The 14,522-nt window shown below is 48.3% G+C and overlaps 1 protein-coding gene across 1 annotated transcript in view; it reads right to left on the bottom strand.

Annotated features, from left to right (window-relative positions):
* The window catches only part of LOC306907668 (A disintegrin and metalloproteinase with thrombospondin motifs 2), a 114,870-nt gene that overhangs the window by 28,341 nt on the left and 72,007 nt on the right, over positions 1–14,522 (bottom strand). Inside the window, exon 4 of the mRNA XM_079479947.1 lies at positions 13,471–13,670. Coding sequence (XP_079336073.1) covers positions 13,471–13,670 — 200 coding nt within the window. The remainder of the gene's footprint in view (positions 1–13,470; positions 13,671–14,522) is intronic.

The following is a 14,522-nucleotide window of genomic DNA, read 5'->3' as shown; positions in this document are numbered from 1 at the left end:
CAGCTGCCACCTGGAGAGATCGACCAAGGCTCCCTTCCAAGGCTGGTAAGTTTTCGGCATCGCTGGTGTCGAGGGCTTACAACGCTGCGGGTCAAGCTGCCTTGGCTCTTCGCGCCATGGCCATCCTGCAGGAGGCCAGGGCGTTGGAGGAGTTGCACGAGGGAAAGTCCGACCCTGGGCTACTGCCGCACTGCCACTGACCTCGCTCTTCGGGCGACAAAGGTGGCGGCGCGAGCCCTGGGGTCGTACGATGTCCACACTGGTGGTCCAGGAGAGACACCTTTGGCTGAACCTTGCACAGATGCGGGACGCTGAGAAGGTTCGCTTTCTCGGCGCTCCCATCGCGCAGGGTGGGCTGTTTGGTGATACGGTCGAGGGCAGCAGTTCTCGACTGTACAGAAGCAGACGGAGGCGATTCTGCCCCGCCGCGACCCGGCCGCCTATCGTCCGTCGAGGTCCCGCGCGGCGTCCGCTTCCCAGCAGCCGCGCCCCTCTCCGACTCAGACTCCGGCTCCAGCGCCCCTGCACAGGCGGCCTCCCGGAGAAGGATGTCGAAGTGGCGAGCACCATCCCGTCACCAACCTCCGTGGAAGCAGAAGTGTTCTGACGGGGTGAACCCAGGGAGATCGAGTTCACCGGGCCCGACCCGAGCAACTACATCGCTAGAGGGTCGGACTGGGACGGTGCCTGCCCCGTCCCAGCAACACCAGCCGGGCCCCTATCAGGGCCTGGTGCCCACATTCTCGCAGAAAGAGCTTTCTCTCTCCCTGGGTCTTTCTCACAGCCGCTCTCACCCTCCGCAGGACGGTGCTCGGCAACCCCACGTTGTGTTTCGGCGAGACACACGGTTGGGTATACTCTCAGTGGCCACCAGCACCCTCAGTCAGACGGTGCGGTATGCCGCGATATCGCCCGACAGGCACCTCGGCAGAGCCGCTCTCCTACCCGGGGTCCCCCCCCGCGTCGAGGGAGCCGTACTGCCAGCCATCGAACCACCCCCCACGGGGACAATGACTCAGATCGAACCTCTGGTCCCCCTGTCTCGGTACCTGGGAGCCTGGTTGGCTCTTCCCAGACCAGCACGGTGACTAGAGCGAACGATCCGTCTCGGCTATGCGATTCAGTTCGCCAAGCGCAAGTTTCGGGGCGTCCTCTTCACCTCAGGGGAGGGGTAGATGCTCCCGTGCTTCGGGCCGAGGTCGCTACCCTTCTGGCGAAGGGGCCGATCGAGCTCGTCCCTCTGGCCGAGATGTACTCCGGGTTTTACAGCCCGTATTTCATTGTCCCCAAGAAAAGTGGCGGGCTGCGCCCCATCTTGGACCTGCGTACCCTGAACAGGCACCTACACAAGCTGCTGTTCAGGATGCTAACGCAGAAGCGCATTGGTTCATGGCGATCGACCTGAAGGACGCGTACTTCCATGTGTCCATCCTCCCTCGTCACCGGCCGTTCCTACGGTTCGCTTTCGAGGGACAGGCATATCAGTACCGCGTCCTCCCATTTGGTCTGTCCCTGTCTCCTCGAGTCTTTACGAAGGTCGGGGAGGCCGCCCTCACTCCCCTCAGGGAGCAGGGGGTGCGCATACTCAACTATCTCGACGACTGGCTCATCTTGGCGCACTCGCGAGATCTGTTGTGTACACACAGGGACCTGGTGCTCCGGCACCTAGACCATTTGGGGTTACAGGTCAACCGAGAGAAGAGCAGGCTCTCCCCTGTGCAGAGCATCCTTTTCCTCGGTATGGAACTCGACACTGTCTCCATGATGGCACGTCTTTCTTCCGAGCATGCCCAGTCGGTGCTGACCTGCCTAAGGAGCTTCAGGCAGCAGCCAGCGGTCCCCCTGAAACGTTTTCAGAGGCTCCTGGGACACATGGCATCCTCGGCGGGGGTGGTCCCCCTCGGGTTGATGCACATAAGACCGCTACAGCACTGGCTACAGAGCAGAGTTCCTTGGAGTGCGTGGCACACCGGCAGCAGGCGCGTCCCGATCACGCCCTTCTGCCGGCGCACCCTAACCCCATGGTCTTCAATGCCCTTTTTGCGGACAGGGGTCCCTCTTGGGCAGGTTTCGAGGCGCGTCGTGGTGATGACCGACGCCTCCCTGCAGGGTTGGGGTGCTGTGTGCAACGGGCACGCAGTGTCGGGTCTCTGGACGGGCCCCCGCCTGCGCTGGCATATCAATCGCCTAGAGTTGTTGGCGGTGCTGCTTGCACTGAGGAGGTTCCTTCCCCTCGTGCAGGACAAGCACGTGCTGGTCCGGTCGGACAGCACGACTGCTGTGGCGTATATCAACCGACAGGGTGGTATTCGTTCACGGCAGCTATCGCAACTCGCCCGACGCCTCCTCCTGTGGAGCCAGCAGGTGACGAAGTCCCTGTTACCCACTCACATCCCGGGCGACCTGAACCAGACAGCCGATGCGCTCTCTCGTCAGTCGACGCCCCGTGGAGAGTGGCGGCTCCACCCCCGCGCAGTCCAGCTCATTTGGGTGCAGTTCGGGCAGGCACAGGTGGACCTGTTCGCCTCCCTGGACACCACCCATTGCCCGCTTTGGTACTCCCTGACCGAGGCCCCCCTCGGCACGGATGCTTTGGCGCACAGCTGGCCGCGGGACAAGCGGAAGTACGCCTTCCCCCCAGTGAGCCTCATTGCACACGTCCTGTGCAAGGTCAGGGAAGAGGAGCATCAAGTGCTACTAGTTGCGCCTTACTGGCCCAACCGGACTTGGTTCTCGGAGCTAATGTTCCTGACGACAACTCCCCCCTGGCAGATTCCCCTGACGAAGGACCTTCTTTCTCAGGGGAAGGGCACGTTGTGGCATCCGAGACCAGACCTCTGGAACCTCCATGTCTGGCCCCTGGACGGGACGAGGAGATCCTGAGTGGTATACCCCCAGCGGTGGTAGAGACCATTGTTCAGGCTAGGGCCCTGGCCACGAGGCGGTTATACGCATTGAAGTGGCGCCTCTTCTCGTCCTGGTGTTCTTCTCGTGGAGAAGACCCACGGATATGCTCGATCGGGAGCGTGCTGTCCTTCCTGCAGTCGAGACTCGAGAGCAATCTCTCCCCTTCCACGCTGACGGTGTATGTAGCCGCTATTGCCGCTCATCACGGACCAGTTAGTGGGAAGTCTCTAGGACAGCACGACCTGGTCATTAGGTTCCTGAGGGGCGCGAGGAGGCTGAATTCAGCCCGTCCGTGCCCCGTTCCCTCTTGGGACCTCAATGTGGTCCTGGCGGGCCCCCAGAGGCCCCCCGTCGAGCCCCTCGAAGATGCCGCTCTTTCTCATCTCTCGATGAAGACGGCTCTCGTAGTGGCGCTCGCCAAGAGGGTAGGGGACCTACATGCATTTTTCGTGGCCACGGATTGCCTAGAGTTCGGGCCTGGTCAATCTCACGTTATCCTGAGACCCCGGCCTGGCTACGTGCCCAAAGTTCCCACCACTCCCTTTCGGGACCAGGTGGTGAACCTGCAGGCGCTCCCTTCTGGGGAGGAAGACCCAACCCCTTCCGTGTTGTGTCCAGTGCGCGCGCTGCGCCTCTGCCTGGACCGCACGCAGAGCGTCTGGAGCTCTGAGCAGCTTTTTTTGTCTGTTTTGGGAGGTCAGCACAAGGGGAGGGCTGTCTCCAAACAGAGGTTGGCGCACTGGATCGTGGACGCCATCAATGGCTTACCGATCACAGGATCTCCCGTGCCCGCTTGCAGTGAGGGCACACTCCACCAGGGGTGTGGCCTCCTCGTGGGCACTGGCGCAGGGCGCCCCTCTGGCAGACATATGTAGAGCTGCTGGTTGGGCTACGCCCAGCACCTTCGCGAGGTTCTACAGCCTCCGCGTGGAACCGGTATCAGCCGGAGTCTTACAAGACACCGCCAGGTAAGTCCGGCAGCCGGTGGGCGTACGCCTGCGATAGCACTCCTCCATAGGTGAGACGTGGTGCTATCCAGCCTCCCCTCTTCCCCCCACGTGGGCGAAGAGTAGGCATTCCATCCATCACTAAGCACTCCTCGGCGGCGGGCTCGGCGGAGCAGCCCTGCCTCCCTTGGCCTGTTTCTGAGCTCTAGCAGTGACTCAAACAAGGCCTAGTGCTCCACACGTAGTAACCCCCCCACAGGGCGGTTCCGTCTGATGTCTTCTCATGAATGGCTCTCAATCGATGGCCCATGACCTCTCCCAGGTGTACTTCACCTGCTCGCGACACCATCTCGTGTCTGCATGTCTCCCACGTGCTCTCCCCTATCCGGTGAGACCGCGTGTGAATCTCCACTAAAGCTCCTCCCTGCGGTAGGAAGTGGTCTCCGTAGCGCGTTCCCTCAGGGGGGAATGACGCTTCCCAGTGGCCTTACGGTGCCGGGCGGCTTCTCGCTGTTAAGAGAACTAGGCCGCCGTCCGTGACGGCCGGTGGAAGGGGCTCCCATCTTTTTTGAAAGCTCTGGACTCCTTCCCTTCCGCTGGAAGGTTGCAATTCATGCTAAGCGCTCACGTCTGACACGCCCAGGCCAGTCAGCGTCGCTTCGCGAGGAATTGTGACGCGGCACAGCGCTGTGGCGTTTTCCGAGGAACCCCATTCTGTCGACACAACGTCGAGAGACCGACAGAAAGGGAACGTCTCGGTTACGTATGTAACCTCCGTTCCCTGATGGAGGGAACGAGACGTTGTGTCCTTCATGCCACAACACTGGCCGCCCGCTGCAGCAGTCGGGGCAAGATCCTCAGGCTCCTCAGCACAAAAGGTGAATGAATGCGGCACGCCGGCTCCCTTTTATACCCGGATATCCGGGGGCGGAGTCCGGCATGCAAATTTCATTCGCCAATTTTCATTGGCCTGTTCAAGTCAGTCAGAGAAGGTAGGTTCTCAAGTCAAACCCCATTCTGTCGACACAACGTCTCGTTCCCTCCATCAGGGAACGGAGGTTACATACGTAACCGAGACGTTATCTTTGGCTTGTCTTCAGACTAGCTACTGTACCATGATACAGTTAGTCCACTCTTGAAAATACACCATTGTGTTCCCCAGAATAAACAATAATAAATGTGTAAAAATACAGTAAGTTTATCAATTATATTTTATCACAGTACATATTAATATATCATATATCAATATATGACCGCCTGTCATCCAAACTTAATTTTAGCATCTTTAGACACCACTGATTTTATCTTTACATCCAACAGGTATACAATATAATGCTGAATCACCATTGGTGTTTCACTGGACATTGAATGTGGTCGTCTTTACATTGATGTGTATGTACAGGAATGCTCAGAGACATGAGGGGGGACACACACCGATGGACAGTATTTGCTCAGACTCATTTCTGAATCTCTGCCATTTTCGCTTGACATTTTGGACCATTATTACCTGCCTGACATTTGAGGACGAGAACAACGTGTCTATGAAAAGTTGATTATATAATCGTCTGCCCGCCTGCACGTCTTGTTTACACCTGAGGAACGACTAATAGACGGAAGCAATTAATATAGTCGACTTTCAATTCACACAATTAATGCTACACACAAAGGTCTCAGCTCTATTACGCAGAGTAAATATGTGAAATGAGTCTGAGTACAAGCGCGAGGGGAACACGGACACTGTGGTAGTGTGTTTCAGGATCTGCAGGAAGAGGAACACTGGTCTTAGATCAGCAGGTTGTGAGATTTTTCAAGATAAAACAGAAAAACTGTAAAACAAATACTTGCTGGGTATCCAACAGTATACGTTATATGGTAAATATGGTAAAATATATTACTGGGAAATATCATATTCTCAAAAGGATGTGAATGTGGTCAATGACAGCTGATTGGTGGATAGGAATAGTGGGCGGTAACCTCTACCAGTAAAGTCTACACAGCTTTGTTTACAAGCATAGCCTGTTTTTTATCTTTTTATCTTTTGCATCTACCTAGTATTATCAGGTACAGTGTATTATCTGCATTTAGCACAGTTTATTCCTTTTTTATCAGAACAGACCAGTTGAGAACAACAGGTCTAAAGCAATGAAGGTGGACAACATCCTTACACATCTGCAGGATTATGCACACCCCACACATCAATTTTGCCATTTCTGAAAGGGCTGTGTGTTGCCCACATGCAGTCCTGATGCCCGTAGTAAACTTAGCTTTACTCAGACATCTCGTACTCTCTCTTCCTGTATTCTGAGACACCAGCCACTGACCAAAAGACCTGAATAAAACACCGCTGATGGAACGAACAGCCGCTCTATTTTCACTTTAGCATTCTCGCACAACCCAATACGATATGACAAACACATAACACATCATCACACGGCCCACAAATGCAAAAAGACGATCAGCTAAGAGGAAAATTCAGGGAAAATAGTTGGAGGGAAAATGGCAAAAATTTGCTCTTACACCTCGTCACATTCTTTAATGTCTCTCGCTTTTCTTTCCTTGACTCCCGGAGAGCGAGTGAGACATGCCATGTGAAAGTGAGCAAAGTAAACTTTCAAGAAGAAAGCAGCGACAACTCAACGCGTGGGAGAGAGAGGAGACGCAATGTTATTTATATATTTCTGTTTATCTGTTTTTCTGTCATTTATTCCGAATGCTGTGTTTGAAACACCCCCTAGGACGAAAGGAGACGGGAGAAAAGGAAATAACAGTGGCACAGCTGCGGAAAACGTTCGGAGACCCGTGGTAACTGAAGAAAATATGCAATATAGAGACAAATTGTGAGGGTATAACCGATTTTTCACCAGCCTTTTTAATCCCATCACATTTTATCTTAGATGGAGTGATCCGTGATGTAGAAAAATGACTGCTGAACTGATCTAATATGTTTCCGATTTTACCTCCCATCATTGACCATTACTGATGATATAATATCATCTTGTGTTTTTTTTGTCATTGGCTAGAACGTCTTTCTCTCTCTCTCTCTCTCTCTCTCTATCTCTCTCTCTGTAGGTTTAATTTGCGAAGATTAAAGGATGGAAAGTGAGGAGCAGATGAGTGATGTTTCGTCCTCAGGCATATTGTTCCCCGGGCTTACTGTCACCTCGGACCACATGATGCAAAGCCACTGATCTGCCAGATCCAGCTTTAGCTTGACACTAGGATCATTTTCATGAAAAATACAGATTTTAATCTAAAGTCTCTAAGGGTCTGAGCTGTTAACAGGACAGCACATATTTATGTGTGTTTCTGTGTTATCTAAGAGGGTCTGACCTGCAGCATGCCAGGGTGCCAGAGTGCAAATGTGAATCTGTGTCAAAGTTAATTTATGTTGTATACAGTACATCTTTCATTTCACTTAAATTTATTTTCATGTTGTTCAAAACATAACTTTTCCTTTTTATGAAAAATGTTTCGTTGGTTTTCTGTCCATAAAATGGAAGTCAATGGTGGCCAATGTGGTATTGTTAACAGGATGACCCGAGCAATGGGTATGGACAGTGACCAAAGGCTTGTGAGGTGGAAACAGATTGATTTATTGTTTCCTCTTCTCCACAGTGCAAAAAGAATCCAGCAAACAGTGTAACAAAGTGACACAAAAATAAAAGAAAAAATAAACTGTACAATATCTACAGGCTTGTTCAGCTAAATCCTATGGACCTGATCAGCTTCTATAGTTTCCAGTTCAAACTGTCTTTACAAAACACACCAACCTACTTCAACCACCCTGAGTGAGTGTTTGGGAGCCATTTTATATTCTAGGCCCCGCCCTTGGATCATACCATGTTGGAACAAATGGAGGTAGGTATATTAAGTACATTTAACATTTCAACATTCTAAATTATTAAACCAAATACCAACTAATAAAATAAACTAACAAATTACAGGTATAAACCTGGTAGACAAATACAGCAAACATCACCTGGGCACAAAGCAACAAAGTAAAGCAATTAACAGACATTAACATATATTCATTACACCAACACAAGTCCATATTTGTATGTGGGTAAATGGGTCTGTGTGTGTGTGTGTGTGTGTGTGTAGTCACAGTCTCAATGTAGCACTGTGACATTTCCTCCCCCTTCTCGAGACACCCTCTGTGGTGTTCTAGAGAGAAAGTCTGCCACACAGTTCTCCCGGCCAGTTCTATATGACACTTCAAACTGAAAAGGCTGCATTGCTAAAAACCAACGGGTGATTCGGGCATTTGTGTCCTTCATTTGGTTTAGCCAAGCTAAAGCTCTGTGATCTGTTTCCAAGTTAAACTTCCTACCAATAAGGTAGTACCTGAAAGAGTCCATGGCCCATTTGAGTGCCAGGCACTCCTTCTCCACGGTGGAATACCGTGTTTCACGAGGAAGTAACTTCCTACTAATATAAGCAATAGGCTGAAGTTTTCCTTGTTCCCCTTGCAATAGTACAGCTCCCAAACCATGTTCTGATGCATCGGTCTGAACTGTAAAAGGTTTCTCAAAGTCTGGACTCTGCAACACGGCTTCATTGCACAAAGCATCTTTTAAGTCTATAAAAGCACTTTCACATTTAGTTGTCCAGCTTAGAGTATTGGGTTTATCCTTTTTAGTTAGCTCTGTGAGGGCTACAGCCCTTTCTGAAAAATTGGGGATGAATCGTCTATACCATCCTACCAAGCCAAGGAAAGCTCGTACCTGTTTCTTGGTGGTAGGCCGTTGTGCTTGTTTGATCGCTTCAACCTTCCCCACCTGTGGACGAATGACTCCATGTCCCAGTACATGTCCAAGGTAACAAGTTTCCTCTTTGGCAATGGCACATTTATCTGGACGGATAGTGAGTCCAGCAGACTTAATCCTGTTTAGCACTTCCTGTAGATGCTGCAGATGATCCTGCCAAGATGTGCTGAAAATGATTATGTCATCCAGGTATGCTGCAGCGAAGACTTCAGTTCCACGGAGTATGTGGTCAATCATCCTCTGAAAGGTGGCAGGTGCTCCATGGAGACCGAAAGGAAGGACTCTGAACTGGAAGTGACCGAATGGTGTTTTGAACGCTGTGAACTCCTTACTGTCCGGACTTAATGGCACTTGCCAATAACCCTTGCATAGGTCGAGTGTTGTGAGGAACTTTGCTTTACTAAGTTTCTCCACGAGTTCATCGACTCTGGGCATTGGATACGGGTCGAATTTACTTACAGAGTTGAGCTTCCTGAAATCTAGACAGAATCTGAGGGACCCATCTTTCTTTGGTACCAGCACTATGGGGCTGTTCCACTCACTAGCTGAAGGCTCTATAACTTCAAGTTCCTGCATTAACTGTAGCTCTTGCTTCATTACTTGTAAAAGTCTTTCTGGCACTCTGTAAATTGGTTGCCGAATAGGTTTTGAGTCTTTTAAATGAATGTTATGTTGGACAAGGTTTGTTCTTCCAGGTGTGTCTTGGAACAACTGACCAGGGATGCATTCTAGTATTTGATGACGTTGCCCTGCTGACAAATGCTGAAGGTCCACGTGGCACTCACTCTGATGCATAGGTAAGTATTGCTCCTCTGTTTCCTCATCTTCTTCCACAAATCTTACCAAAAGCTCTTTCACTGCTTGCGGTGGTGCACTTGCCTGAGAAGGACGTTTATGCCACTGCTTCAACATATTGACATGGAAGGTCTGAAATGGAGGTTGTCTTGAAGGCATAGTGATTTCGTAGGTAACTGGCCCAAGTTTCCTCTTTACCTGGTAAGGACCTTGCCATTTTGCCAACAGCTTGTTCTCCGTTGTAGGAAGAAGTAAAAGGACTTGATCACCTGGTTGAAAAGATCTTGCTCTTGCTTTCTGGTCATACCAAACCTTCTGTTTGGCTTGGGACTCCTTCAAGTTCTGATGAGCCAGGTCAGATGATCGTTGAAGCTGGTCTCTCATTTTAAGGACGTAGGAAAGGAGGTTTTGCTTTCGTGGTTTGTCTTTGTCTTCCCAGCTGCTTCTCAATACATCCAGAGGACCTCTTACTTGATGTGCAAAGAGCAGTTCAAAAGGCGAGAAGCCAGTGGATGCCTGGGGAACCTCACGGTAAGCAAATAAAAGGTAAGGTAACCATTTATCCCAGTCTTTTCCAGATTCAGATACGAACTTCTTCAACATGGCTTTCAGTGTTTGATTGAATCGCTCCACCAATCCATCAGTCTGAGGGTGATAGGCAGCTGTTCGTACTCTCTTTATACCTAACAGTTGATAGACTTGGTGCAGTGTACGACTCATAAAACTAGGGCCCTGATCCGTTAAAACCTCTTTCGGGATGCCTACGTGGGAGAAAAAATGTAACATTGCTGTTGCAATCTGTTTAGCCGTTACTTCTCTAAGGGGGTATGCTTCAGGGTACCTAGTGGCATAATCACAGATCACAAGTATAAATCTGTTACCCTTCTGGCTTCTTTCAAAAGGTCCAACAATATCTACTCCTATTCTTTCAAACGGAGTCTCTACTGCAGGAATCGGTACAAGTGGTGCCATAGCAGGTGCTCTTCCTTTTGCCAACTGACATTCCGGACACGACTTGCAATAATCTTTTACCTCACTATACATTCCAGGCCAATAAAATCTTTTAGAGATTCTCATTAGGGATTTCATGAATCCCAAGTGTCCTGCCCATGGAATAGAGTGACCCATTTCTAACACTCGTTTACGATACAGTTTGGGAACCAAAAGTTGTTTTCCCTCCTCCTTAGACTGTCTGTAAAGAAGATCATTGTCTACTACAAACACCTCATCACACAGTGAGGTGCCGACTGTGGCCTTATTAGCCTTCTGAAAACATTCAGACAACGTGTGATCATCTTTCTGCAGTTTAGCCAAATCATGGAGTATGCAAAACTCACTGTCATCAACTTCCGGGTCTGCTAACTCAAATTGAAGCTGTTCTGGCCCATCAATTAGATCTGTAATCAAATCTCTTTGTTTCTCCAGTCTGTCTTCCCTTGACACACTTAATTCACTTACACTGTCTTCAGTGAAAAAGGGCATTTCTGAAAGGGTGCTTTCTACAGTATCTAAGGGTGATTGAGTTAAGCGTTGTCTTTGAGCTCTAGTAACCACTCCACACCAAGCGGTCTCCTGTACTAGGTCTGCCAGAACTGGCATATCTGTGCCTAGCAACACTGGGTAGGGTAAATTAGCTGCAATACCCACATTCATTAAGTATGGCTGCTTGTTCACCTCAATATAAACTTCAGCAGTGGGTAACTCTGTCTTGTCCCCATGGACACAACACACTAAAACTGTGTCCTCAGACCACAAATCCCTGGTTATGTACTGAGACTGTACTAAGGTCCTTGCACAACCTGTATCAATCAGGGCAGTTACTGGCTTCCCATTCAATAAAACTGTAATGGTGGGTTCTGTACCAGAAGAATTGCAAACTGTAGGGGTGGGTCTAGGTATGTAACACAACTTGGCTGATTTGGGCTTCTTAAGTGGGCAATGCGTGCTGATGTGACTTGGTTTACCACAGTTATAACAAACTACATCGTTGCTGGATAACTTCTGACGTGTGTCTACCGGTTGAGGGAACATCTTTACATGGGTGGGTTGTACAATCTGGGAGTGACTATTAGAGTACGAACTTCCCCCATACCCCTCAGACTTACTTCTTACGGCTTGTAGGCTGCCAGCATATCTGAATGTTCCAGAGAATCCCTTACGAGCTGCAACATAGGCTTCAACCATTTTAGCTGCTTCTTGTGCTGTAGTGGGATCTCTCTCCTTCACCCATGTTCTCACATCTGGATAAAGCACACGCATATACTGTTCCAGAACTATGGTTTCCATCAGATCCGTCTTGCTGCTTTCCTTAAAGTCGACCCATTTGAAGAACAAATCCTTTAAGCGGACGTACAACTCCATTGGTGACTCATCAACAGGTGTGTTCACAGTTCGGAATCTCAGTCTGTAGGTTTCTGCATTGATTTCATATTTCTGGAGAATGGCTTCTTTAACTCTTCCGTAGTCAGACATATAGGTAGGTGAAATTGCAACAAATGCAGCTCTTGCCTTGCCAGTGAGTAGGGGAACCAGATGAATGGCCCAGTCTTGTTTTGGCCATTTGTACACCTCTGCCAATCTCTCGAAAGTAGTGAGAAAATGTTCAATATCATCAGTATCTTGTAGTTTTGAAATTTGAGGCATATGGTCAAAAACTCGAGTTACTGAGTGTTCAGACGACTTAGCTCCTAGTCGGTTCTGCTCCAGATCCATCTGTAACTGAGTAACTTGATGAGTAAGGACCTTGTATTGTTGTTCCCGTCGAGCTGCTTCTTTTTCTTGCCTCTCATCTCTGTCCTTCTGAAATTGTAGAAATGCTTGAAACATCCCTGCCAGAGCTGTAACTGCTGAATCACCTGTGGGGTTAGTGATATCCACAGGATGCACTGGATCATCAGATGTGGCACCTTGATCCTGCTCCTCATCAATATCTGCTGCTAGCTGGTTCTTCTTCTTGGGTGGCATGCTGGTAGCCTTTGTCACTCTTCGGAAACTTACAAAGTGTTGAATGTTAGTGTTCCGGACCACTTCTGACACCAAATGTTAACAGGATGACCCGAGCAATGGGTATGGACAGTGACCAAAGGCTTGTGAGGTGGAAACAGATTGATTTATTGTTTCCTCTTCTCCACAGTGCAAAAAGAATCCAGCAAACAGTGTAACAAAGTGACACAAAAATAAAAGAAAAAATAAACTGTACAATATCTACAGGCTTGTTCAGCTAAATCCTATGGACCTGATCAGCTTCTATAGTTTCCAGTTCAAACTGTCTTTACAAAACACACCAACCTACTTCAACCACCCTGAGTGAGTGTTTGGGAGCCATTTTATATTCTAGGCCCCGCCCTTGGATCATACCATGTTGGAACAAATGGAGGTAGGTATATTAAGTACATTTAACATTTCAACATTCTAAATTATTAAACCAAATACCAACTAATAAAATAAACTAACAAATTACAGGTATAAACCTGGTAGACAAATACAGCAAACATCACCTGGGCACAAAGCAACAAAGTAAAGCAATTAACAGACATTAACATATATTCATTACACCAACACAAGTCCATATTTGTATGTGGGTAAATGGGTCTGTGTGTGTGTGTGTGTGTGTGTGTAGTCACAGTCTCAATGTAGCACTGTGACAGGTATAGTTATCCACATTCTTCAAAATATCTTCTTTTGTGTTTTGCAGCAGAAAGAAATTCACAGGTTTGCAATGACATGAGGGTGAGTATATTATAAAATATTTTTGGGTGAAACATCCCTTAAATTCCTATTTTTATATACTACTCTTATTCTAGAGAAAAGCTCATGAAATCAAATGAAGTGTTAAAAAACCCTTTCAAAACATAACAGAACTGAGTATAAATGGCGTCAACACCTTGCCTCTAATGTTTCTGCACAAGCCAGTTTTATCTTAGCTGTTTATTATAATGCTGTATTCCGCCCGCAGAACTGCCTTGCTGTTGACAGGGTAGTTTCTATCATTCTTAGATTTTTCTCAAGGGTATCCCAAACACAACAGGCAGCGTGGGTGGCTTGAGCACACTTACAATGTTCATAAGAGTGAGGAGGTACTTCTCCACATGTTGCTGCCCGTGAAACTGCACCACAGAGTCATCCACCCCCAGCAGAACCTCGATGTTGTACACTCGCTCGGGGGAATATCTGCGGGTTCGCCGACTCTGGTTTATGCTTCGCTCCACGCCCTGGTAGAGAGTCTCAAGATCCATCAGACCACCCAGATCGGCACCTGTGGAGAAACAGAAAAATGCACAATTGTTTGAATTCTCGTTTCAATTGTGCACTTTTACTTTTGCATTTTTGGTTCGACTTATTTAGTCACACATTACTAAAAAGATAAAAGGTAGAGCCACCCTGTATTGTAAAAAGAAAGATATCACAACACTAGCCACTGTTTGGCCTGTCACAAGGTCATTTCCTTTCCAGGCAGATAGATGGAACACGGTGAACAGAAGACGTTGAGGAAGATCTATCACCTTGTCTACATCACCCAATCAGCTGGGGGCATCTTCTATGCTCCAATTATGTAACGTTTCCTAGGCAACCTGCTCATGGGTAAACCAACGCTCGGTGCAGACTAATATTAGCTCACCAGTCACTTTCTTATTGGATGATAATCCGCGAGTCAGAACTATATTCATCATGCACTGAGAGTCAGTATCACGTTATTACAGGACCACAGAGGCACAGAAAATTCCAAATAAAACAAACAGATATGTTTTTTTCTTCAACGCTGTTGCTATTTGGTAGGGTTGTAAATTTCCTCGCCAGCAGGTGGTCTGGTCCTCACAGCCCGTGTCAGCAGCTTTTTACTCAAAATTAGCAGAAAGCTTGCACAACAGAAACGGTGAACGTGACCTTGGCTCTTTTGTACAGTATGTACAAGAGCCTATAAAATAAGCTACAGTTTTACATTAATGTGTCCTGATCCTTATAATTTTTTTTACAAATAACAGTATCTGTTTCATTATAATTGTATTATGGTATAGTCTGGAGAAAGAGCCATCATGTCGCAGTAGCTCTAAAGCATCTTGTTTACCAAACAATTTTAGTTTAGGTGCCGTCAGAAGAAATTCTGCAA

Source organism: Barbatula barbatula (genome assembly GCF_947034865.1).
Source record: "Barbatula barbatula genome assembly, chromosome: 18".
In the NCBI taxonomy this organism is placed as follows: domain Eukaryota; kingdom Metazoa; phylum Chordata; class Actinopteri; order Cypriniformes; family Nemacheilidae; genus Barbatula; species Barbatula barbatula.
This window is presented reverse-complemented; position numbering and strand designations above follow the sequence as displayed.